The sequence below is a fragment of the Aegilops tauschii genome, chromosome 7, assembly GCF_002575655.3.
Source record: "Aegilops tauschii subsp. strangulata cultivar AL8/78 chromosome 7, Aet v6.0, whole genome shotgun sequence".
Taxonomy (NCBI): domain Eukaryota; kingdom Viridiplantae; phylum Streptophyta; class Magnoliopsida; order Poales; family Poaceae; genus Aegilops; species Aegilops tauschii.
In genome coordinates this window covers 201,037,524-201,064,001 of record NC_053041.3, presented here as the reverse complement: position 1 = coordinate 201,064,001, position 26,478 = coordinate 201,037,524, and the positions used below count along the sequence as shown (strand labels likewise).

The 26,478-nt window shown below is 45.7% G+C and overlaps 1 protein-coding gene and 2 long non-coding RNA genes across 3 annotated transcripts; all 3 read right to left on the bottom strand.

Moving 5' to 3' along the window:
• Positions 1–308: 308 nt before the first annotated feature.
• On the bottom strand, positions 309–1,715 carry LOC141028060 (uncharacterized). Its single transcript, XR_012190279.1, has 2 exons — positions 1,605–1,715; positions 309–494 (listed from the first exon to the last, which is right to left on the bottom strand). It is a non-coding gene; the product is annotated as an uncharacterized lncRNA (long non-coding RNA).
• Positions 1,716–2,527: 812 nt separating this feature from the next.
• On the bottom strand, positions 2,528–3,227 carry LOC120968198 (uncharacterized). The gene is made up of 2 exons (XR_006666744.2): positions 3,141–3,227; positions 2,528–3,058 (listed from the first exon to the last, which is right to left on the bottom strand). It is a non-coding gene; the product is annotated as an uncharacterized lncRNA (long non-coding RNA).
• Positions 3,228–7,158: 3,931 nt separating this feature from the next.
• Positions 7,159–11,144, bottom strand: LOC109748444 (uncharacterized). The gene is made up of 13 exons (XM_020307469.4): positions 10,909–11,144; positions 10,776–10,820; positions 10,566–10,664; positions 10,192–10,302; positions 9,576–9,750; positions 9,432–9,488; positions 9,188–9,324; positions 9,037–9,096; positions 8,875–8,952; positions 8,672–8,789; positions 7,977–8,050; positions 7,792–7,875; positions 7,159–7,557 (listed from the first exon to the last, which is right to left on the bottom strand). The coding sequence occupies exons 1-13, from the start codon at positions 10,990–10,992 to the stop codon at positions 7,489–7,491; spliced, it is 1,191 nt and encodes a 396-aa protein (XP_020163058.1). The 5' UTR covers positions 10,993–11,144; the 3' UTR covers positions 7,159–7,488.
• Between the last annotated feature and the right edge of the window lie 15,334 nt (positions 11,145–26,478).

Genomic DNA, 26,478 nt, shown 5'->3' with positions numbered 1-26,478 from the left:
ATGGGACTGTATTTTTCTCAATGTCATTTGTGATGCTACTGCCATATAGAAAACAAACTGAACCTCACATGTGTTATATTTTGGGTTTGAAAGAATATCCAGTCTTACAATTAAGGAGAGAGCTCTGTAGAGAATAAAATGGGGAGCTAACAATGGTAAGACGAACTTTCTAGTTGGTGAACCCATATCTTTCGGACATAATTGAAAGATTAAGCTAGCAAGGGGTGTGTGATAGGACATAATTTGCATACCTTGAGAAGCTGCAGTGTAGTTGCACTTACAGTATGCAAAGAAATTCAGTTCCTGTTGGTCTTGAATTATTGTGGCAGTTTATAATATATGCCAGCCTCTTAGATAAATAATGATACATTGTATATAAGCACAAAAGCTTCACTGGTAGACTAAGAAAACAGTAGGCTCCATTCAACAGAGTACTCAGTACATGCTTTTCTCTACAAACATTTGACAGAGATTATGTCACCATGGAAGATCCACTGCACAGAAGTAACACAATCAACTTTCTGAATTACACAATGGTCATGATCACCTCCGAAGTGTTTTCTGTATCTCTTTGTGCCATTTTAGTGCTAGCAACAGTATGTAATCAGTTTCTTTATGCTCCACTACCACTATAGATTGACACATTTTTTGGTATAGCTTATTGCAATATTATTGAAGTGAGCAGGTAAATACAGAAGAAATGATGATCTTTTATAAAGTAAGATTGAACATCAATTATGCCATAAGTTACCTAAGCACTAATAATCACTACAATCTATTATCTGACTGAATATTAGGTGGTTCTGCAATGATTAGATAAATTTTAATCTATCTATTTGCATTCATGAACCAGTAATCCACTGCGGTGTGAGTTATCAAGAGTTCCATTCTATTTATTCATAAATTTCCCTAAATATGTTTCAGATGCAGTCCAGCGACAGTTGCAGTCTATGTTGATTTTGTTTCTGGGTGCTCTGTACACAAGTTGCTCTAAGAATATGGTTACTGCTACACAATTAACAATTCAGCAGGAGCAAACATCCCAGAAGCACGGCAGGTCAAATGAATATACCCACCTGCCTACCTAGCTAGATGTTCTAACACTTCCCATCCTTGTATGATGCATATGCACTTGATCTGTAAAGATAAGGTTTTTCGGGCATGGAGAGAACATATGAAGTGTGTCTTTATCGACACAACTACAATTTAGAGCTAGAAATAAACTACAATTTAATGTGCAAGCATGTAGGACATGAATAACACTATTTCCAGTAAATATGTATGTCTTTCTCCAATTTTTCTACCAGAAGCTATGGGTCTTACAAACTGCCATGTTAGACAGAAAGATGTGTATACTTTGGCATGTATTGGGACTTACTTTTGTTTGACGGTGCACCTCCAGTGTATTTGTGATTCAGCTTGAGCATGACATGATAATTATTTGGCTACTGTTTCTATAATTGCACAATATTTCTAGTACGAAACGGACAATCAGTTGATATTCAGCCTCGTGGGTTGCGGGAACAAGCTACGGCCGTAGCCCGTAGCGTGTTGATAAAACGTTGTAGTTGGCTCGAGGGGAGTGGTGTTGCAGAGGAGCTTACCACGACAAGTTACCCAGGACCCCATGGCGGTCGATGAACTCGAAGAGAAGCAGCCTCGTGGATGTGTGACTGCTCGCCTTCACGATTCCTAGACGCTGGTTTTCACTGCCAGGCAAGTCATCGTAGAATCCCGTTTGAGTGAGTCTTCATGGTCGCGGTTGGCAGCACCGCGCCTTCGCTTGGATCCCGCTCGAGCGCGTAGGCTGTATCCTGAAAAAATCACTTTAGTCCACTTTCGTACTGCACCAGTCAACATATTATGAATATACTTCGTTGCTTGATAATCAAATATCGACATGTTTAACTTGAATACTTTTATCCAGCGCTTAGGCCCACAGTTTGGAAATAATAACTAAAGAAACTCAAAATAGAGCAGATGATGCCGGTTGAACATGAGAAATTTAGAGTAGAATATACTCACATTGTAAAGTAAAGTTAGAATAATATCCTCTCTTGGATGTGACTTATGTGCCAAATCATAAATCATGGTATTGAACATGCCCTTCATGTACAAATTTCAATGTAGCTAGAAAAAGAAAAAGAATGATAGTTCACATGAAAAAGATAAGCAGACTTATAAGCAGGTCATTTATATTATGGAGCATAAACAAAGTATTGCAGTCTCATTTGCTCACTGGATTTGATAAAACTTTCCAAATCACATTAGAAAAATACTTTTGTAATTGACCTGGGTGAAGAGATCAAGAAACGCAACACTTTTATCTGATGGAACCACCGTCTCTCAAAGGCTTGTCTCATGTAGACTCCACACAATTAAAAGAGCAATGCTAGACATACGTAAAAAAGCTACGTAAACTAACGGGCTGTCCAACGTAATGTAGGGAGAGGGAGAGGCCCACCCCCCTGAAAATCAGGGGGGGGGGGGGGGGGGGGGGGGGGGGGAGATTAGTTGGTTGGAAGGATTATGTAAAGCTTGGTAACAGTTTCGTAGGTGTAGTATTATTGCAATTAAAATCCCAAGAATAATCTCTGTCCTAACAAAAAGGAGGATTTTCCTGTAGGTACACAGGCAGCCAGAACCATCTGGCAGGGAGGAGTGCTAGCGTCCGGTGACTGAATTCATACCAGACGAACCCAAGGTGGAGAGTTGGTGCTAGCCTGCTAGGGGCTGGAATCAACTCTGGCAGGAGATGTGGACAGCGAGATAAACAGACAGAATAGTGGCCGGTCCGCTGCTGGATCGAAGTCGTCGTGGTCGCGGCCGGCACCGCCGCATGCTTTGCTTGGATCCCGCTCGAGCGCGTCGGCTGGAGTCGCCCGAATCGCGTGCTCGTCATGCCGTCACCTAGACGGGTCACCAGTGTCGCCGGGCGCTTCGCCTGGATCCCGCTGGAGCGCGTCGCACGCATCGGGCGCGCCTGGATTCCCCCGTCACCGATCCACCTCCTCTGTCCAGCGAGCAGCGAGCACAACGAGCGGACGATCCACCTCCCCTGTCGAGCGAGAACATCGGTGTTATCTTAACTGTCGTGTTGCCGTCGGCGTCGTTGCTAGAGGGTAGGGAAGAGGAACGACCTGAGTCGATTGCGGCGGCAGGAGGGGAGCAGGCGCTACGCGAAGGAGAGAGGGGATGGATCGGTAGACCGTGGACTGATCAGATAGTTGGGCCGCGCGCACAGGCCCAATCAACCAGGACACACGGATTTTTCCACCGGAGTAGCGTCCCCCAGGACAGTCGGCCCAGGAGTTACTCAAAAAAAAAAAAGGACAGTCGGCTCAGGAAACGGCAGACGTGGCGCACAAATCAGATCTGACGGTCAAATATGTCTAGATCGGCAAAACGGACGGCCGAAAACGTTAATCGCTGAGAGAGCTCGGTTTAGGCTCGGTTATACTGTCCTTAATATCTACGGCTCATTCCCATTGTTTTTCAAGGATTTCATGGAGAGTGCAAAGTTGATCCATGTATATATGACCCATTGTGCTAGCAGATGCTTGTACTCGTGGAGAAAGTTTTTCAAGGATTACATATCTACTCCAGCTATACAACATATACACCCCCCGATGCCTTCTATTCCCGTTGTTTTTCAAGGATTTCATAACTACCGCAGCTGCATGTACTTTCTCCTCCAAATTATCTCACATCTATCAGTGGACGTTGCATTGGGTGATAGTAGAGTGAAAGGATTGGAAAGAGGCAGGATAGCGGTGGTATAAATAGTAAACTCCTCCAAAAGTTGCTTTGATTTCGAGCATACTTTGGTAGGTGATAACTAGGACACCGTTCCACCGTGTAAACCTTATATATCATCAATAAATTTCAGCGCTTACAGTGTTGTGAAAAAGGCCAGTTTTTTCAAGTCTCAAGATTACAAAAGACCGTCTTACAGAGCATGATACATGTAGAACTACTATAGTGGCTTTGTGTTCTACGGTGCTCGCGGGACATAGGCATCCTAGAAAAAATCTTGCAAAAGAATTCACTCAACTTCAGATTGACATTGACTGAACATCGACAAAATTAACTAAAGTTTTATCAACTCAGTGAACCTAATTAGTGTATTAACACTATCGATCAGCTCTTTTTCAAGGAAAAAGGAGCTTCTATTAACTTAGGGTGGAATGCCGCTCATACAGAAACTTAAAATCTCATCTAGCCACACCGCCATGTCTGGCGTGCTTCGGCCATAAGCCACAAGTTTATGACTAACTTTATTCTGCGTGCGACTAACTAAGCTTAAGACAAGCCCCGTTTTGTCATCCATCATTGACTGAATCTCCCGCACAACTACCATATACCTGGAGCGGCCACCGTGTCTCAACCTTGTCATTGAGACCGCCTTGAAGCAATCCATCTCAACTACAATGGGCATCTGATCGAGTTATGTGTAGTGCCAGTTCTAATCCTTCTCTGCATGCTTCTAGCTGAGCCTATCACGGGAGTGCAACTCCACGCATGCAGTCAATAAAAACGTGCCCTCATAGTCTCGTAAGATCATATTGCACTCGGCCTGTCCTGATGGTGCAACAAACCTGCCATCTGAGTTCAACTTCACCCACATTCATGTTAGTCGAAGCATGAGGAATGGGCGCCCCTTGAATAGATTGCGTCCTGATCACCATCTTCCCCTTCTCCATATTTCCTTGAGGACAATCTTTGATACAGTACATAAGAGCGACGAGACGTAGCTTTGCAAGAATCTGAAGGAGGCCTCCATGGGTGGCATCCCCTTTTCGTGTGATCTAGTTATAAACATGCCAAGAAAGCCAAAAGGTCATGAGCACCACCCTGCGAGTCGTTACTGAAAGGGCTCCGACGACAAATTTGACCTCAGAGCGAAAGTATTTCACAAATTAAACTGTTTTTTGAAAATATTTCACATCGCTGATCCTTTTGTGCAGCGCCAGACAGCAAGGCGATGCACTGTACTGTGCAACATCTTATAGCTAGGCGATGCACAGTGTAGTGCAGCGCCTAGCTGACGAGCGCTGCACAGGTGTGGCGCCTGAGTGTTAGGCGCTGCACAGTAGAGTGGAGCACCTTGCTGTCAGGCGCTGCACATTAGGGGCTAGCTGGATGAAATAATTTCAAAAACAATTTAGTTTGTGAAATAGTTTCGCCCTGAGGTCAAATTTGTGCCTTTTGCCGGCCCTGACACGCCAAAGAGCTACTCTGGCCTTGTGTTGCGTACGGCGTCGATGTCTAGCAGTCTAGGAGAGACCACTATGCGGACATAGCACACCATAGTTCCTTGGCACATGGGTATCTGCACATCGGACCGAGATCCGGTGACTTGCCTCTGTCCTGTCACCGGTGAACAGTAAGGTAACTTGCCCCCCTCTCTACACCGTCGGATCTAGAATCGGTGGACAAATCTGCGTGAACAGTGCCCTATCTACAGTAACCAGTCAACAAGAACTCATCCAAAGTGGTCGATCTACATCGATCCGTCTATAATGTATATACAGTGTTTTCTGCTATAGTGTTTGATATGGCCTGCTCATCCTTCATCCAACGGCTGGCTGGCCGCCAGTTATGGCGTGACTGGTCAGAGCCAGTCACTGGATCTCGGTCCCTACTCGAAAATTTATATTAGTTGGTTCGAGGTTGCTAGAAAATTTATTCGACCAAGTGACAAGAGAGTTCGACACCACCCGCCATGCGAAGACGCGTGCCTTAGGGGGGGCAAGGCACCCCCATATGGTCTTCCAGATGGCACGGCGACCTTCCAGTACCTTGTTCGTCCATGGGAAAGTAATATGCAGACCGGACAATGAAGATGCTGGTATTTTCCGCGGCCCAGGCGAGGACATCTTGATGTGCATGATGGCGTCAATGTCCACCGACGGAAAATGTTGGCGAAGGAGGTCCGTTTGTCAGGAGTCATTCTCATCCAAGAGCTCGGTGACCCGTGAAGCCTGTTGTTCCCTTGGGGCGAAGTGAGCTAGCCTGACGGCTCCCAGGATAGCCATCTATCGCACCAAATTCAAATATGTGCACCGTTGCCAATTCGCCATTGCAACCCCTTCTTCAAAAGTTCCAAGCCGTGTTGGATAGCTTTCCAGGTGACAGATGCATTACTAGAGAAGATAATATCCTCAAGATGCCCTTTCGGATAGTAGCGAGCTTTTAGAACCTATGCGCAAAGGCTATCGTGTTTGGTTAGAAGCCTCCAAGCCTACCGAGCAAGCAGGGCTTGGTTGAACATTTATGTTTCATGATATTATGCAAATACTGGCAATGTGTTTTCCTCTTTCCCTTTGACGATCCCCACCAAAAGTTTCAAACCATCATGTTTAAATCATCGCACATGGACATGAGAAGCTTGAACACACCCATCATATATGTGCGGATAGCCCGCGCGATCGCTTTAAAAGTCGTCTCCTCCCTGCCAGAGATAACGTATCTCTCTGTGCAATAACTGTCTTAGTAAAACGAGCTTGGAGGTTTTGAAATTTACACTTCAACATTCGGGCCATGAGGAGTAGGCAGCCCCATAAATTTCTCCTCAAAGGAAGAGGGTTTTCAACATTCGGCCATCAGTAGTAAGCGGCCCCATAGATTTCTCCTCGAAGGAAGAGGGCTTTCAACATTCCACCATCAGGAGTAGGAAGCCCCATAAATTTCTCCTCAAAGAGGGTTGAACTTGCAGAGCTACACGTATACTCTCCCGGTTGTTTCCTTGGATACGCTTTCCCAAACATTATGCTGCACTTGCGGGATTAATAAGCTACCGTGGCACTCTCACAAGTCCTGATGGACCTCATTAGCATTATGTGCATCTGCCTTAAAGATTAGCAAAGTATCATTTGCAAACAGAAAGTGGGATATGCCACGGAATTTCCGGCACACTAAAATTTCGTTTTCCTTCGCCATCCTTCAACCGTGCCAAGACAGCATCAGCAATAAATAGAAACAAAAAACGGAGAGAGGGGGGGTGCAATTAATAAATTTATCAATGTATCATCGGAGCCACGGTCTGGTTCACCTGAACGTGCCGAGGTTGGTTTCCAGAGCAGCAGACCAATTACGTTGGGCATGGACTCATACGGTGGAGCCACGGCCTGGTTCACGTGAACATGCCGAGGTCGATTTCTGGATTAGCAGCCCAATTACGCTGGCCATGCCGGACATGGAGGGATACAGATATCTGAACTTTTGTATGCTTACAAAGAAAGAGCTCTCGGAGTTTTCTCCGGAGAAATGGCAATCGCAGAGAAGTGTGACAACAACTTTAAAAGATGGATTATGAAAAATAAAATCTCTCGCTCCATCAACCCCATCTTTTGTGTCTACCTAGCATCGTGCACAAGCAAGCACTCAACTATGAGCACAAGTCATGAGCTGCGACGCTGGATATAGGCAATTGGCAGCTTTGTACATTTGTAGTCGACCGTGGTGTCCCTCTGGAACTGATCGTGCTCAGGACTGATTTTCTATCTCAGGGTCTGGATTCGCAGAATGTGTTTGCTGTTCGGGGGATGAATTGCCCTGTAAACAGCAAGTGAAGTGAACCAGCATAAGTTTCAATACAACAAACCTAATTATCTAAATTGGAAATAAGAACAATTCCCCCATTGGTAGCAAATGTTTATCCATTATAAGCAGAGGAAATAGTAATACAAAGAAAAAAAGGGCTTATTCTACTTATTCTCCTGAATGGATAAGGGCATAGTTGAATAGCACACGAAAACATGGGGTGTACGCCTGTACGGCTCATCATACCATCTCAACGTCTTCGGATTCAGGAGGGCACTCAGATTTTTCAACATTTGCAGTTACAGGTTCTGAACATGGCAAGGCATAATGCTGCATGCATACAAGAGATAAGTGGCTTTATTGATGTGGGTGTAGAGCTAGAGCAAGATTGCACTGTGCTAGAGAATCAACAGAATCAGACGGCTACTTACCTTAAGGGACGGTGGGCTTTGTACTTGATTGCTGCCAGTGTCAATTCCCGACTTACATTCTACATTTGCATTGGCTGTAGAAGAGATTAAAAAGCACGTGATTTGACAGCATTCATATTTCATAAATGAAGCATGCCATGGACACTTCAAACGTCAGAGCAGCGGCAGATATATGACTTGATAAATTTTCTATGATGTTTTCTTTCCAAGGATAAAATTTCTATGTGGTTGGAAACAATGGACTGTAGTCTGCAACTTCATGGACTATGATTAGAACTTGACACTTGGCAGAAAGGAACTGCAGAATTGCCAGAAAGAACATAACATTTCAGTTCACAGATGAGTACTCCCTTCAGGAAAAAAGCTCGAATATCTAGGTTTGTCCTAAGTCAAACATCTTTAAGTTTCACCAAGTCTACTGAAAAATATACTAACGTCTACAACACCAAATTAGTTTCATTAGATTAAACATAAAATATATTTTCATAATATATATTGGACATTGTAGATGTTAATATATTTTTCTATATACATGGTCAAACTAAAAGAAGTTTCACTTAGGAAAAACCTAGAACTTCAAGTGTTTTGGATAGGAGGGACTACATTCCAAAATGTCCTTAGTATCTTATGAAAATGTGTCAAGACAAACTTGTATGATCACTGTAACAGGGAGATAGTTAAAATTAAAGATTTACCTGTTTCACCAATTATGGGTATCATGCTTTCCTCATTAGGCAGATCAACTTGACTACCTGGAATGCTATTTACTTTACAATCCTGACTTTCAGAAACTGGCAGAGAACTTTTCATTTCCTATTAGATAGTTAGGAGAAGTAGCTAAGAATTGCAAGACTGATTACAAGAAATGCATAAGTGAGTAATGGCATTTGTGTCTTACCTCATGCCCAAGCCTGCTGAATATGTTTTGAAATTTCTGTAGAGCAGTTTCCATGTTGTGAAGCTCCACAAGCATTTCCTGTATAAAGGACAGACTTGATTGATTTGAGATTTTGGAGTTCCAGAGACAATCGGAAAGCTATGAACATCTTAACAGAACAACCTGCTTATCCGAAATCAACCTCTCGATAATTTCATCCTTCACCAGCAGAGATTTCTTAAGGTAACACCGTTAATGGAAAAGCAACAAACATGATGAGATCCATAGAAATTAAGAATGAATACGTGCAATGCTTTCAACTTCGTATGGATATTTCTTCTAGCTGGGGATGAAAATTGTTTTTAAGCTTCTCAGCGTCAAGTTGCTCCTTCAATCCATATATGATCCTCGCCCTATTTCGAAGTTCAAGCTGGTAACTAGTAATTTTATCTCCCAAGAAACTAAGTTTCTCTACATAAATGAAACACCAGAATGAGAATAGAGTAACATGACAAACATTATCACCGTAAGATAATAATCTGAAACTAATGAAGCCTTATTACAAGAAGCAACCATACCAACAAAATCTTTCTCGAGTACAGAAATCCTTTGGACCTTACACTTCAAATCAGAGACTGAAATAGTAATGTAAAGGACATTATTAATATTAAATTAGCAATGGAACTGATTGGTCAAACAATATTAGGATAATGCGCTCATACCTACATTTTCCTTCTCACCAACTAGGCATTCCACGTCACCTAGTACTTGTTTTACCGCAGCAACTTCCTTTCCTACTGAATTAAACAAAGCCAGATGGGAATTCAGCTTTTCTGAAATTACGGTAATCTGTTTATCCCTCATCTGGATGGTCCATTGCAGAGAACAAGCAGAGTCCTGCCTATCAAACATAGTATCGTGAGCCAAACATCAGACTGCTTCCATAAACAGTTCAGAATTCAAGCCTACATTCTTCATACATTCAAAAGTGTTGTGGCATCCACAAATTGAAATGGTATTACATTTATAGAAGTTTGTGCACAATTCAAATCTTTAAGGAGATTACTGCAGTGTACAGAAGAGCATTTGACAGCTGCTACATAAAATGAAAGAATGTGGTACATCTATCATCTTACACTCCTAGAAGTTATCCATATACATGATGCTGCTAAAAGAGATCTTAAGATAAATATCTGAACGAAGCCTTGCATGAACATGTGACTTTACACAGACTGTAAGTTCAGTGAAGTTTTATACTGAGAGAATACAATGCAGCAAATTCAACTTAGCAGTAACAACAGCCCAAAAGAAGGGGCAAATGTTAAGGTCGACACATGCCTCGTACTGTCTCATGAATGCCTCCCTTGATTGAAGCAGTCTCTCTATGTTTTCTTTCAAATCCTTTTCGTTTCTTTCCAGCAGCTCATTTTCATTTTCAAGGCACTTCACCTGTAGAGCAAAAAAATTGCAATGACTCCCAGCCTGACAGGCAGTAATCGCGCACAAGGGGAGGATTTGAGAATTCACTACCGGCGATTGCATCATGGGCACTCAAGAACAGTGTTGCTTATGTCTAATCAGTATTCCTCAGATCAAAATTTGTGATGAAATGTATGGTTTAAATGGCCCCAAACACAACAACAGTGCAGTAACCAGGATAATCTCTACTGGATGGGCCAAACGGGAGATAATGGGGGCAAAGAGGGACGAACCCTGGACTCGAGCCTTTGCAGCGCGTCGTCCCGCGCCGCCGACTCCGCCCGCAGCTCCCGAGCCTCCCTCCTGCGCTCCTCCTCCGCCGCCTTCCACCTCTGCACAATTCATCCCGTTCCCACCCAAAATCGCGTTAGAAAAGCATCTCTCCCAGAACAACCAGAAAGCCCTAAGAGGTCCAACACCGATCGAATCTATGGGCGGCAGACCTCGCTGGACGCGTGGAGCTCCTCCCGCGCGGCCCGCTCCCGCTCCTGCGAACGGTAGGGAGAGAGGGAAGAGGAGGGGAGAGTTAGGACCTGGGGGGCTCTGGAAGGTCTAGAAGGTGGTTCGGTGACTCACGCGGGTGAGCCGGAGATCGGAGACGAGGGCAAGGAGCTGCAGCTGCAGTTGCGAAAGCGCCGCCGCCTCCGCCTCCGCCTCCATCGCGTCGACGGTCGGCGAGACAGAACCCCGTCCGTTCCGCTCGGTTGCTCCGGTGATCCAACGGTAGATAGGGAAGCGCTACGGATCGGACTAGTGACCTGTGCTTCCTATCGGACCAGTCGGTGGCCGTAGGATTAAAATCAGGCTACTCGTCCGATCTAGTACGACGAAGATCAGGGAAAAATGCCAATGGTGGCCGGGTTATAAACACACATACACTCACACTCTATAAATGCACGCACGCACATTTTATCTCTATGAGCGCCTTCAAGAGACTGAGCCGGCACATCATTTTAGAATTGACGAAATCGTTATTGACATCTTCGTAGTCGACGGAAACGTCACCTCCCACTGAACACACATCATCGGAATGCCTGCATAAAAAAATATGAACATCAATGTTAAGTCTACAACTTGAATTTTGATGGGCTGGGATAACACTGTCCTCCTAATAACTATCCAACCATAGATTGATTGGCTTATGAGCCCACTAATAAAATACCAGTTCCCATAGCAAAAGAAAAATTGGAAAAAAATCTGAGTACAAATACACATGTATATACTACATATGTTCAAAATTTTATAACATTATTGTCGTGGTTTTGTCACGGCATGTCCTAGAGAAAGGACTTAGTCGTGGAGCCATCGCGACGGGTTAGCTTAAAGAGGTTAAAGTGGACAAAGGACGCGGAGAGTTTATACTGGTTCGGCCCCTTGCGGTGAAGGTAAAAGCCTACGATCCAGTTGTTGTGGAATTGCTGAGGTTTCGATGACCAGGGAGCGAATCCGCTTTGTCTAGTTCTCGAGTTGTTGTTTGTTGTCCCTAAACCGCCGCCGGGTCGTCCCCTTATATACATGGGTTGACGCCCGCCAGTTTACAGGATTCCGAGGCCGGCTCATAAACGTGTCCGGCCCGGTCTCTACTATTTCTGCCTTACAACACAAGCTTACATATCAATGTCGGTTTATGACTACAGGCCTTAATCCGCCTTTGGGCCCTGGGCCTTCATAAAGCGCCATCATCTTTGTCTTTATGGGCTTCAAATATAATAACTCATTATGGGGATAACCCGGCCTCTCCTGGCCGGTTTACACCCAATAGTAATATCCCCAACATTAGGCCCCAGATTGATTTGAACTGGTTCATGTCAATCTTCAATACTTAAGAAAATTTCTTTTTCAGCACCTTCGCATAAATCTTGTAAACCGCCATGACGTCATCTTCCAGGATCATGATAAACCGCCATGACGTTATCTGTTATTAAAAATTGCATATAACTCACCTTCATTAATGAGCCTCCGACAATCGAGGCGACAGCTCCGCCACATACCCAACTTTTGGGCTCCTCGATTTTCGCGCATGTCACTTATCTCTTTGCCTTTATAAATAGGACCAGGGGGTCTTTTCCATTTCCCCCCGTGCCTCTTCGCTTCTTCTTCTTCCTCGAGCCGACCTAACCCTCACGCACGGCCGCCGTCCACAAGCTTCGCCATCGACCTCAACTTCGGCCGCTGCATCGACCTGAACGCACCAGAGAAACGCGGCGCTCCTCCGCTGCTCTGTCAACATCAGTAAATTTTCTTTTCCCTTGCTTTAGATCTATCATTAGGGTTTCGGTGTTCCTCGAGGCTTGAAACTGTTCTTCCCCGTTCTTCTTCATAGTGTACATGATGACTTCAGATCTGCTACTTTCTTACACAGTGGTAGTTACAATCCCCTTTTCCATCCTTAAATCATCTGTCTCGTGTAGAAAAACTCATTTGGATCTGTTAAACTTGCTTAAGCACCTGCGCTTTAAGTCTGAATATAATTTGATTTACCAACGCACTGCAGATCTGAAATTACCATGCCAAGCTGTGAAACTTGTTTTTCCTTCACTTATGCATCTTAGATCTGTATCTTCTATACCAGAGTAGGCGGTTTAATCTCATAGAAAAATGATGATCCGGTAGGTACCATTAGTCCCCTGTTGAACCGCCAAGCCGCTTTATCTTTGTACCATCTCCCATGTCTGATTCCGGTTTAACAATGTGTATATACTTCTGTCTTCTTCTGCTCTTGCATCGCTTTATACTTGTCCATTATAAACCTTAAACCGGCAATAACCATGTTTCAGTTTTCCATTGAAATGGCCAAACAAGTCTATGAGTGCAACTGGGTTCCTTCCCGGGTCACTGAAGAACAATTAGACAGATGTGTCGCAACTGGCGCTTTAGCCAAGAAAGAGGTCATCCACTGGAGGGCCCCTGGTCCGGAAAATCCTCCCGAACCCAAGGACAGAGAAGTAGTCATTTTCGTTGACCATCTGGGTCGAGGCTTTAGCCCTCCTGGTTCAAAGTTTTTCCGAGATGTGCTTGCCAATTTTCAGCTCCACCCTCAGGACATCAGCCCAAACTCTGTGTCCAACATCTGCCATTTCCAAGTCTTTTGTGAGGCTTATCTTCAAGAGGAGCCCACAGTTGAATTGTTTAGGGATTTCTTCTATTCAAACCGCCGCACAGAGTTCACAGATGGACCCAATACTGAGCTCGGCGGAATGACGGTTCAAAAGAGGAAGGATGTCAGCTTCCCTCACGCCAAGCTTCACAGTCACCCCAAGGAGTGGAACTAGACTTGGTTTTATTGCAAAGACACATCTCCAACTGATGAAAACCCTTTGCCGGGTTACCGCCCTCACCGTCTTAGCAATACACATCCCTTTCCTCAGAGGTTAACTGCAAAGGAAAGGTCTAACTATGCTCCACAACTGTCAAAGCTTAGAGCTTTTATGGCGAACGGTTTAACACGTGTTGACTTTGCTCGTTGTTGGATAACTTGGAGCATATTGCCCTTAAGCCGACACCCCGTTTAATGTGTGAATACACCGGGAGTTTGAAAGACCCTCAACGACACGTTGATATTCAGCTTACAGATGTTGAAGTTACTGAGGCTGTGAAGAAGATACTGAATGAACCGGAGGCTGTCTGTAGCCAGACCGGACTAAATCCTTTCTGCGTTTCCAACAAACCGCCAAATGTAAGGATCACATAACTTTTTTGCTCTAACTTGCTTCTTTCAAATATTCTCTCAAAATTTTGTCCATCCTCGACAGGGCGATGATCCGTTCTGGAAGAAAAAACCACAGGATAAACCGGCAAAACCAACTCGTCCAAAGACCAAAGTTACTAAAAAATCTGCCAAGAAGAAAACCACTGCGTCTTCCGAGCCAATTGCTGATGCTGACTTGGCTAATCCGGACTCAGAGGTAGAACTTGACTCTCTTGGTTCATTTTTCATACACCTCATTGACAATGACTATTATCAGGACTACGCTGAAGGCAGCCAAGCTGATGATGTAGAGGTAATTATCCTTTCCTCCGATTCAGATCCTCTGCCAACACCAAAAATCCGCCGAGCAAACCGGAAAGTAAAATTTTATCACCCCCTTGCTCACTTGGACCCAAACTTTCTTTTGAAGACGCAGCAACACGAAGCTCGCCGCACAACCCGGCACAACGGCCAGGTAGTCACCTCAGCCGGTTTACCGAATACTCCGGTCCGGAAACGTCAATCAGAGGTCTCTTACATTCCTGACCCTTCTTGTCTCAAGGCGGGTTGTTTCCGTCAGCCTCTTAATCTGTCTGATTCAAATTATCAGGGCACGCCACACTCAACCTCTGGCGAGTCATCGGCTTCACAGCTTCCACCCCTCAAGACAGTTCCTGGGTGAGTCATACCTTTAAATTTATTTTCAATGCCTTATGTTTTACACAATATATTGACCTTTATATTTGTTCTTCTCAGTGCCAAACCAAGACCCAGCAAGAAAGCTTAGTTAAACAAACCGTCAGACGAAAATGTGGTTATTGAATCGGAGAAAACCCCAGATCCAGTAGAGTCCAATGCTGATGCTCTGCTTGATGATCTGCCACCACAAGATTATGACTTCGTTGTTGAACGAGTGGAAGTTGACACCATAGGTCACACTGACAAACCGACTAGTCTGGCTCGCACGGATGATAAACTGGCCAGTCCAGCCAAAGCTGCTGATAAACCGTCCACTCCAGTGAAGGCTGCTGATAAATCGTCCACTCCAGTAAAGGCTGCTGATAAATCGTCCACTCCAGTAAAGGCTGCTGATAAATCGTCCACTCTAGTCAAGGCTGCTGATGATAAAGAAGATGACATTATGATTACTGGCATCAGCCACACCGCTCCTAGCAACCCGGTCGTTTTATCCAAACATGCCGCCAAGGATGAGCTTTCTGCTATGGGCAAAGGTAAATGGAACACCGATTTGTCCATCTACGCCCATCTCAACGCCCAAGACATCCACTCTGGCTTCTTGAACCGTCTGTACACCAGCCGTGTCGGGACCCCGATTCTAAGTCACACTGATCTAGCCTGTAACACCTCATATCCCTTTGCGGCCTCACGCACGGTATTCCCACGGGTGTCGCCTTACCATGGCCCGGGACCGTTTGCGCCTTTTGGCTCACGTATATGATAATGTCGCTAGCATCCATATGACAGAGAACCCGGGCCGACATGACTAGTCGTGAACCCAAAGTGGCACTAACTTACGGGGACAGGCAAACATGAATCAACATCGAGCATGTCAGTCAGCAGCGTGTGAATCCGGGCTGTAGCACTGGGCTAACAGGACTCCGGGAACCCGGGCTGTAGCAGGCTAGGCAGGACTCCGGATGTCACCGCGTGACATTTCCCCGAAGGGACAGACACAGGAACGGAGTGAATCACATGCCGGCCAGTCAAGTGTTCCGGAGCAGTAGTGCTGGGCTAGCAGGACTCCGGTGAACCGGGCTGTAGCGGACTACTATGGCTCATGGAGCACAAGACTACATTTCCCCATAAGAGAGGCTACCAAGGATACACAACTAGGTTGTCGGATCCCACACATACCAAGCATTTCAATCATACACACAATATGCTCGATATGTGCAAATACAACATGGCATCACAACAAGACTCTACGACTCAGAGTATTTATTCATTAGGCTCCGAAGAGCCAGATATTACAAACATGGGTCTCATGACCCAACATTCAAAGCATACAAGTCAAACACATGCGGAAGCTTAACATGTCTGAGTACAGACATCTACAAATGAAAAGGCTGAGAAGCCCGACTATCTACCAGATCCTGCCGAGGGCACAAGATCGTAGCTGAGGTAACAAGCTAAACGTCGAAGTCCAAGCGGTACTACTAGCGAGACTGAAGTCTCTCTGCAAAAATATAAAATAGGCAAACGTGAGTACAAATGTACCCAGCAAGACTTACATCAGAACTAGCTACATATGCATCGGTATCAACAAAAGGGGGTGGTGGAGTTTGACTGCAGCAAGCCAGCTTTGACTCGGTGGCTATCCTGAACTACGACTGCAAGTAACTCTTTTGAGGTGGCGCACACGAGTCCACAAATTCACCATACCAATACACCACTATGGATCCGCTCCCGTCTCCCTACGAGAACGCCATCCATAGCACTCACGCTTATCTTGCGCATTTTAGAGTATCCACTTTCACTTGTCTATGAACTGTTATAGGCAACCCAGAAGTCCATTTCCGCGGACACGGCTATTCGAATAGAGGATGTTAACCCTGCAGGGGTGTACTTCGACACACACGCTCTCACCACTTACCGCCGTTTACACGACATGTACTCGGCAACCTTCAAGCGGAAGCCCAGCGAGGGTGTCGGCCACAGCCTACCTAAACACTCAAGTCTCTAGTCCAGGTTTATCGCCTATTCAGGTTCCATCCGCAGGGAGTCCGGCCGAGGTTTCCACATACGGCCCCGAACGATGTGTGCGGGGTTCCGGGACACCAAACGGGCGCCCGGCATGCCCGGCCACGTGCCTACCGCATCACAGCCCACCCCTCCGGTCAGCGCTGCCCACGGCCTCCAGCATACTACGAACACCAGAAACTACTTGCAACTCCTGGACAGAGGACAAGGGTGATTAAGAAGCCGAGAGGGTCCATTGGTTTCGGGCCCAATGCGTGGTAGTAACTGTATCATGGATCACAAACACAGAACTCAGTTCCTGAGGACGGCTGCAATGAGACAACCCACCATGTACTCCTACATGGCCTCTCACCGCTACCTTTACCAAATCGTGTTCACACACTTAGCTCACACACAGTAGGACATGTTCATCACCATTCCAACTCATCCCCGATGAATCAGACCTGACACAACTCTAAGCAATAGCAGGCATGACAAACAAGCATGAATGAGTAGGCACACCAGGGCTCAAACAACTCCTACTCATGCTAGTGGGTTTCATCTATTTACTGTGGCAATGACAGGTCATGCAGAGGATAAGGGGTTCAACTACCGCAACAAGTAACGGTTGAATCGTTGTTGTCCTAATGTAGTAAAAGAGAGCAGGAGCGAGAGAGTGGGATTGTATCGGAATGAACAAGGGGGTTATGCTTGCCTGGCACTTCTGAAGATATTATAGTTCTTCATCGGTGTCATCGAACTCATCGTCGGAATCACGGCTTATCGAGAGGGGACAATCACCGGCAAACAAGGAAGAACACAATCAATGCAATGCAACAATTATGATGCATGACTATGACATGTCAAGAATGTTATGATTTACACTAATGCATCTAGCAACAGTTTAAATGAGGTCCATATGAGCTAAGGGTTCATATGCAAACTCCATATTTAGCATCTATAATGTCATTATCATGTTTTCACCTATACAGCAGGTATAACTTAGTTTGACATGCATGAAAATGATACAGATGGATAGATTGCATTTTTCTGATAATTTTCATATATAAATTATTTCATTCTGAGCTACGGTTGATTTTATATGATTTTTAGAAGTTTATACTATTTTCTGGAATTTTCTGAATAAACTTAAATCCAGATAATGCTTTACTGCGTCAGCCTGACGTCATCACTGCGTCAGCGAGTCAACGGGCTGGCCAGGGTCAAACCTGACCCGTGGGACCTGCCTGTCAGTGACTAACCTAACTAATCCAGATTAATTAGCGCTAAACTAATACTAATCTAGTTTAGTTAGGAGCATGGGCCCACACGTCAGTGACTCAGGGAGAGTCAAACTGGGGTCAAACCGGGTCAAACGAGGTCAAACCCGCCGGCGACTCGACGCCGGCGAGGCTCGAGACGGCGGCGCGGCTCGGAAAGCGCCCACAGGGCACGGACGAGGCCGTTCTTGGGCTCATTGGAGAGCTCTTGCAGGCGCGCGTCGAATGGTGGTAGTGGCTGGGCCTGTGGTGACCGGAGTCGACGGCGGCGAGCTCTTTCGCGGCCGCCGGAGTTCGGGTGGGTGCGGGGTTAGCGCTGCGGCTTGCAAACAAACGGGCTATCGCGCTAGAGTTGCTCTACGGAACGTCGCGAGTGCAACGGACGCACGCGCGGGGCCATTTGGTCGCCGGAGCCACGGCGGCGACGAGCTCATGCGGCGGCGAGCTTCGGGCATGGTGGCTAGTCTAGCTAGAGCTCGAAATCGAGCACGGGAGTAGGGGGAAACGGTTCAGGGGCTCACAGTGATCTCCAGGAAGGCCTCAGCGGGCTCGGGGAGGCGGAGACGGCGGCGAATCGACCGACGAGGAGCCTCGGTGGCCGGTGACGGAAACGGCGACGGTGGCGATGAAGCAGCGCGTCCGAGGCCGGGAGGATCGTCGAGGAGGAAGAAGCAGATGAGGCGGAGCTCTTGGACAGCTCGGAGAGGCGAGGTGGTGGCGGTGGCCGCGGGTATGGCGATCGGCGTCGGCGAGCTCGCTCGGTGGCGCTCTGTTTTTGCGGGAGAGAGGGCCAGAGGGGAAAGTGAGAGAGAGGAGAGAGCAGTCGGGGCTGCGTGGCGTCGCGAGGGAGGCCCAGGGCGACGAGGGGGAAGCGGCAGGAAGCAGGAGGTGGCCGGGGCGCGTGCGTGCGCGCGTCGGGCACGCGCCGTCCTCCTGGCAGGGGGAGGAAGACGACAGGGGAGGAGGAGGTGGGCTGGGCCGCTACAGTGGTGGGCTGGCCCCTCTGGTGGCTACACAGGTGAGGCCAGGTAAGCTCTCCCTCTCTTCTGTTTTCTAATTTGTTTTTGTTTTCTAATTATTTGCCTCTGTTTTGAGCTTAGGAAAAATACCAAGGCATTTCCTAAAATCCTGAAAATATTCATGGACAGTTGCTGAATTATTTCAGTGGCCCAAAAATAGTTCCAACATTATTTGAACATTTAAATTATTTATAGTATTTAAATGCCCAAAAGTCAAATACAATAAGACTTAATTCAAAAATCCAGAATGGCCTAGAAATAGGTGCATCATTTTTGGCAGAGGTTTTTTACCTTTATCAAAAATCATGAACATTTCTAAAGGGCATTTGGGTTCATTGAAAATATTGTTTATTTGAACCTAGTTGAATGCATTTGGTGCTAGGGTTTCAACATCCCCATTTCAAGTTTCTTTGAAAAAAAAACATGATGACATGAGGAACAAGCAAAGTCAAACAAGGGCTGATCTGGGGCTGTGACAACTCACCCCTACTAAACAAGAATCTCGTCCCGAGATTCAAGACGTGAGGTAAGAAGACAGAGGGTACACAAAGCTAACACGATCTTCATGATCCAATTGCTCTTCGCGAAGATGTTGATCCGTTGCTTCAATTAACGTTGACGTCTTTGCTTTCGAGATCTTCATCCGACATGATGACGACAAGGGAAAACTCTATAGAAATCGATCTCCTTAAAGATCGAGCAACTCACGATCAACTCACGGAATGAGATGTTGAGTATCTCTTGAGCTGAGACTCAACACATACATCGAGAGAGGGATGAAGTGAAACAATGAACGAAGATTCAAGTTGATAAGCACAATTCCACGCTGAATAAGATGGTGCATGGTTTCAAAGTAGCGAGGAGATAATTGCCATGATTCCATAGAGGCACCTTAGGGAAGGTGACTTGTAGAAATATTCCCTTAAGTGGCAAAAGGAATTACTTTTGATATAAATATCATTGAAACTCTTTATGCCAGCCTAAGGCAATCACAAACGATCGTTCGAGGGAGTTCGGGAGAACGACACACTCGGGCTAGGATGGACGATGTGGACTACCTTGTTGAAGACAACACAAGGGGTGATTTGCTTATCACCGGAAATGGTCGGAACCCCTGGTGGGACCACTTTTGAAGATGGTCCTTATCAGTAATTACTGGGAAGGGTAATCCAAGGTAGGATGGCACAATGACGGTGCAAACTGGGAACATAATGCAAATGCTGGAATGATTTTAGTAACAGGGGAGAAGCTCAACAGTAGAGAGTGAATCCACTGTTTGAAAGGTTTAGCATAACCGAAGGAAACTGGGAGCAATTCCAGTTAGTGCCGATGATAACACCTAGTGCTTGTGCGTGCTCTCAAGAACTTGAGCATTTCCATATTCATCAAGGTTTTACCAACATCCGTGTCGAGGATCCTGGCAACACATCATACTACCATGATGATTAGTGATGGAGGATGCAGGTGCAAAGGAGGACAACACTTTCTCAGATTTTTCCTTAGCAATGCCAAAGAAGCAATCTGGATGATCGACCGAGAGACATTTAGCACCCCACTTCTAATGTTCTCCTTGATGTGCTAGCGTAACCCATTTATTGATATGGTTTGGTATCTAGAACATCAAGTAAAAGGTCGGACTTCAGGAGCACAAGAATCCATAAGGAATAACTACGGAAGTAAATCCTACGAAATCCTTATGGGGAGGTGGCCAACTTCCTTAATCAAGATACTACAATAATAGGTCTTCCGGCTGGGTGTGTTGGCCACGACATCCACTTTACCGATTAACGAGAGACCAATATTGTAGTTCTTGGGAATGTTCCAACCATCATGTCTGCCTGAGATTTAGATCTGGTTGGTGTCAGAATATTCCAGACTCGTCAAGTCTAGAAAGAAAATTAAGGTTTGCAACACAAATCGACGAGAAGACATTGCAAGATTCTCGGGAGATGGATTACGGTAGTAAGCTCCAAAACATGAGCTGGTTCTGCTACAAACATGTGAGCACGTTGTCCCAGACAAGCATGATCATATGGTAGTCTTATAATAAAACACTACCGAGTTCTAGTTGGGAACCATCAACGAGGATATCGAAGTTCTTTCATAAGTCCGGATTAGCTCTTATGAAGGAACTCCTTCTCCTTGAACAAATCAATCAGTGGCTTGGTGTGCTAGAGAATTCATATGGAATGAAGATGATCAGTCTAACAGACCACGGAATACTTCGCACGTGCATAACTGACTTGGGACGATTCCAGAGGAGGTAGAAACATGCTTTCTCAAATTCACGGCGGCAACTTGCATCAAATGCACATGAATTAGAGGAAGTCACTCCTTTCATCCAAACATAGGCTTCATGAACTAGCACAAAGAAAATGCTTTCAAAAGTTTCCAACACTAACTTAGATGTTCAACATGAATCATGGACAAGATGAGAATGTTGTCAATGGGCTTAACAACAATTCATCCAGGTTTCCATATAAATGTAATTCCATAACTATGTGAACATGGTGATAGCACTGGTCATACCAAAGGATGTAATGGTGTATGCTCGAGGGATCAACCACGAGTAAGACAACATTATGCATATCGTTGGTTCTGACTTGATTTGATGATAGCCCATACGCAAATCAAAGATTTGGGTAAGACAATAGATCCAACAATTGATCACGAGGATCAATCAATGAAGATATCATCTTTCTTCAACACACACACAGACACAAGATATCCCTTTGGAAATGAACTAAGTTAGACAACCTTTTATCTTCCAACTCTCCAAGTTGTTGTTTAGCTTGACCAACTAGCTCAGGGGTATCCAACACAGATTCTTGGAGAAGGGGTGGTTTATTGGAAAACCAACTTGTTCACAAACTCAACATATCGGTCAGGGACAACCTGGTGGTACTTCCAAGAAGATATTTGGAAAATCACGATCCACCGACTTGTTATTAAGATCGAGAACAATCTTGCTTTTCAGGGCAAGACGATATGATCAACTGAGCAAGGGTTTGACAAAAATCCTAACTCATTGATTGAAGAGTGCACCAAAAATAAGGACTAGGTAGCACGATCAACCTCAGAATGGTGATTCGATAACCAACACGCTAAGGATGAAATTATTGTCCTTTAACTACCAAGCAACAGAATTGCTAGGAGTATAGATTTCACACACCACGATTCACTTGTCAGTATTCCGGTTACAATAACACGGAGACCGAGGAATGAATAACGATGGCCAGAAGTATCACTGCAACAAGAATTCATGAGGGTTGGTGCAATCCTCATGAGATTCCTGACATAAAGAGGGTAATACTCGTAGGTAGAACAGAACAAAAGCTGGTTAGGCATTTGATCTGCGGAATACAACTACTTTGACCCAATCCCAGAGATGGACGAGGTACTGGAGTTTGTTTCTCCTAGTCATTCCGGATTAGAATGGCTTGACAGACCACAAGAATAATAGGCATCGATAACACAAATGCACAATTACTCCTGACTATCAATTGATAGACGAGGGCCAGAAAATAACTAAAGAGAGACAACTCAAAGGAACATATGTTTTTCTGAGTTGTGGATGCATAGATTAGTATGTCGAACCAAGTCCAACAAGTTTCTTCTAGATAATCCATGCAGAAAGGTAGGACTGGCAGAGTCACAATATGAATGGAGTACTCCTCAAGAGCGCCCTGGTTGTGATCTTTTGGTTCAAAGAACTTCTGCCATGATGGTTCATGGTATTGGAAGAATGAAATACCACGGACCTCGAGGACTAATGCAAAGGTTACTAATATCTTAAGGGAACTAGAAAACACTAGCTACACGAGTTAAGTAGAGTGAATCTTGGGTTCAAGAACCCAGAAATAGAATGCCTACTAACTAAATGGCATCACGGGATGCTTTCAAGAATAGTGGCCAGAATCATCACACTTGGGATGCAAGCATTGCTAGATTACTAAGTGGTCCTCTAAGACACCTAGGGTCATAATAATAACTACAACATATATGTCAAGGCAGCAGAGTACCTCAACTCAACGATTAGTGTGGTTAATCTGGCCCAAAGGGAACATCGAGAACGGAAAGAAGGGATTTGCAACTGCGTCAGATTATTTAGAAGCCTGGGGTGGCTCGGACAGCATAACGACTGTAAATGCTCAAAGGATTTGAGACATCCTACAAAATGGTGGCATAACCACTCAACAACATCATATCAAGGTTCCAAGTCCAACTAACAACACACTGTAGTGGTAGAAACTGAACTGAGGCTTGAGACCAACAATCCTACGAGTCTACGGATTAGTAACACGTGATCCTGATAGAAAGATGAGAAGCCTAGTTCTTAATCCCCGTAGAATGAGAAGAGGGTGACTCAGATTAGAGGGCATAAGGTAAAGGAGTAAAAAGAGCCTTACGTTCCCTTCCACAATCAATTCCCTTACATAACTAAAGCATTTCTAGACTCAACTTCGACCAGTTTGGCTTGGTAATCCTACAGGCAGTCAGGCTCTGATACCAACGCTGTCGGGACCCCGATTCTAAGTCACACTGATCTAGCCTGTAACACCTCATATCCCTTTGCGGCCTCACGCACGGTATTCCCACGGGTGTCGCCTTACCATGGCCCGGGACCGTTTGCGCCTTTTGGCTCACGTATATGATAATGTCGCTAGCATCCATATGACAGAGAACCCGGGCCGACATGACTAGTCGTGAACCCAAAGTGGCACTAACTTACAGGGACAGGCAAACATGAATCAACATCGAGCATGTCGGTCAGCAGCGTGTGAATCCGGTCTGTAGCACTGGGCTAACAGGACTCCGGGAACCCGAGCTGTAGCAGGCTAGGCAGGACTCCGGATGTCACCGCGTGACATTTCCCCGAAGGGACAGACACAGGAACGGAGTGAATCACATGCCGGCCAGTCAAGTGTTCCGGAGCAGTAGTGCTGGGCTAGCAGGACTCCGGTGAACCGGGCTGTAGCGGACTACTATGGCTCATGGAGCACAAGACTACATTTCCCCATAAGAGAGGCTACCAAGGATACACAACTAGGTTGTCGGATCCCACACATACCAAGCATTTCAATCATACACACAATATGCTCGATATGTGCAAATACAACATGGCATCACAACAAGACTCTACGACTCAGAGTATTTATTCATTAGGCTCCAAAGAGCCAGATATTACAAACATGGGTCTCATGACCCAACATTCAAAGCATACAAGTCAAACACATGCGGAAGCTTAACATGTCTGAGTACAGACATCTACAAATGAAAAGGCTGAGAAGCCCGACTATCTACCAGATCCTGCCGAGGGCACAAGATCGTAGCTGAGGTAACAAGCTAAACGTCGAAGTCCAAGCGGTACTACTAGCGAGACTGAAGTCTCTCTGCAAAAATATAAAATAGGCAAACGTGAGTACAAATGTACCCAGCAAGACTTACATCAGAACTAGCTACATATGCATCGGTATCAACAAAAGGGGGTGGTGGAGTTTGACTGTAGCAAGCCAGCTTTGACTCGGTGGCTATCCTGAACTACGACTGCAAGTAACTCTTTTGAGGTGGCGCACACGAGTCCACAAATTCACCATACCAATACACCACTATGGATCCGCTCCCGTCTCCCTACGAGAACGCCATCCATAGCACTCACGCTTATCTTGCGCATTTTAGAGTATCCACTTTCACTTGTCTATGAACTGTTATAGGCAACCCAGAAGTCCATTTCCGCGGACACGGCTATTCGAATAGATGATGTTAACCCTGCAGGGGTGTACTTCGACACACACGCTCTCACCACTTACCGCCGTTTACACGACATGTACTCGGCAACCTTCAAGCGGAAGCCCAGCGAGGGTGTCGGCCACAGCCTACCTAAACACTCAAGTCTCTAGTCCAGGTTTATCGCCTATTCAGGTTCCATCCGCAGGGAGTCCGGCCGAGGTTTCCACATACGGCCCCGAACGATGTGTGCGGGGTTCCGGGACACCAAACGGGCGCCCGGCATGCCCGGCCACGTGCCTACCGCATCACAGCCCACCCCTCCGGTCAGCGCTGCCCACGGCCTCCAGCATACTACGAACACCAGAAACTACTTGCAACTCCTGGACAGAGGACAAGGGTGATTAAGAAGCCGAGAGGGTCCATTGGTTTCGGGCCCAATGCGTGGTAGTAACTGTATCATGGATCACAAACACAGAACTCAGTTCCTGAGGACGGCTGCAATGAGACAACCCACCATGTACTCCTACATGGCCTCTCACCGCTACCTTTACCAAATCGTGTTCACACACTTAGCTCACACACAGTAGGACATGTTCATCACCATTCCAACTCATCCCCGATGAATCAGACCTGACACAACTCTAAGCAATAGCAGGCATGACAAACAAGCATGAATGAGTAGGCACACCAGGGCTCAAACAACTCCTACTCATGCTAGTGGGTTTCATCTATTTACTGTGGCAATGACAGGTCATGCAGAGGATAAGGGGTTCAACTACCGCAACAAGTAACGGTTGAATCGTTGTTGTCCTAATGTAGTAAAAGAGAGCAGGAGCGAGAGAGTGGGATTGTATCGGAATGAACAAGGGGGTTATGCTTGCCTGGCACTTCTGAAGATATTATAGTTCTTCATCGGTGTCATCGAACTCATCGTCGGAATCACGGCTTATCGAGAGGGGACAATCACCGGCAAACAAGGAAGAACACAATCAATGCAATGCAACAATTATGATGCATGACTATGACATGTCAAGAATGTTATGATTTACACTAATGCATCTAGCAACAGTTTAAATGAGGTCCATATGAGCTAAGGGTTCATATGCAAACTCCATATTTAGCATCTATAATGTCATTATCATGTTTTCACCTATACAGCAGGTATAACTTAGTTTGACATGCATGAAAATGATACAGATGGATAGATTGCATTTTTCTGATAATTTTCATATATAAATTATTTCATTCTGAGCTACGGTTGATTTTATATGATTTTTAGAAGTTTATACTATTTTCTGGAATTTTCTGAATAAACTTAAATCCAGATAATGCTTTACTGCGTCAGCCTGACGTCATCACTGCGTCAGCGAGTCAACGGGCTGGCCAGGGTCAAACCTGACCCGTGGGACCTGCCTGTCAGTGACTAACCTAACTAATCCAGATTAATTAGCGCTAAACTAATACTAATCTAGTTTAGTTAGGAGCATGGGCCCACACGTCAGTGACTCAGGGAGAGTCAAACTGGGGTCAAACCGGGTCAAACGAGGTCAAACCCGCCGGCGACTCGACGCCGGCGAGGCTCGAGACGGCGGCGCGGCTCGGAAAGCGCCCACAGGGCACGGACGAGGCCGTTCTTGGGCTCATTGGAGAGCTCTTGCAGGCGCGCGTCGAATGGTGGTAGTGGCTGGGCATGTGGTGACCGGAGTCGACGGCGGCGAGCTCTTTCGCG

Coding starts and splice junctions, on each gene's coding strand:
- LOC109748444 (XM_020307469.4), bottom strand. CDS start 10,992: ATGGAGGCGGAGGCGGAGGCGGCGGCGCTTTCGCAACTGCAGCTGCAG. Junction 9,751..10,191: donor CATTCATGAGACAGTACGAG/GCATGTGTCGAC, acceptor TTTGATAGGCAG/GACTCTGCTTGTTCTCTGCA. Junction 8,953..9,036: donor GGTTGATTTCGGATAAGCAG/GTTGTTCTGTTA, acceptor TCCTTTATACAG/GAAATGCTTGTGGAGCTTCA.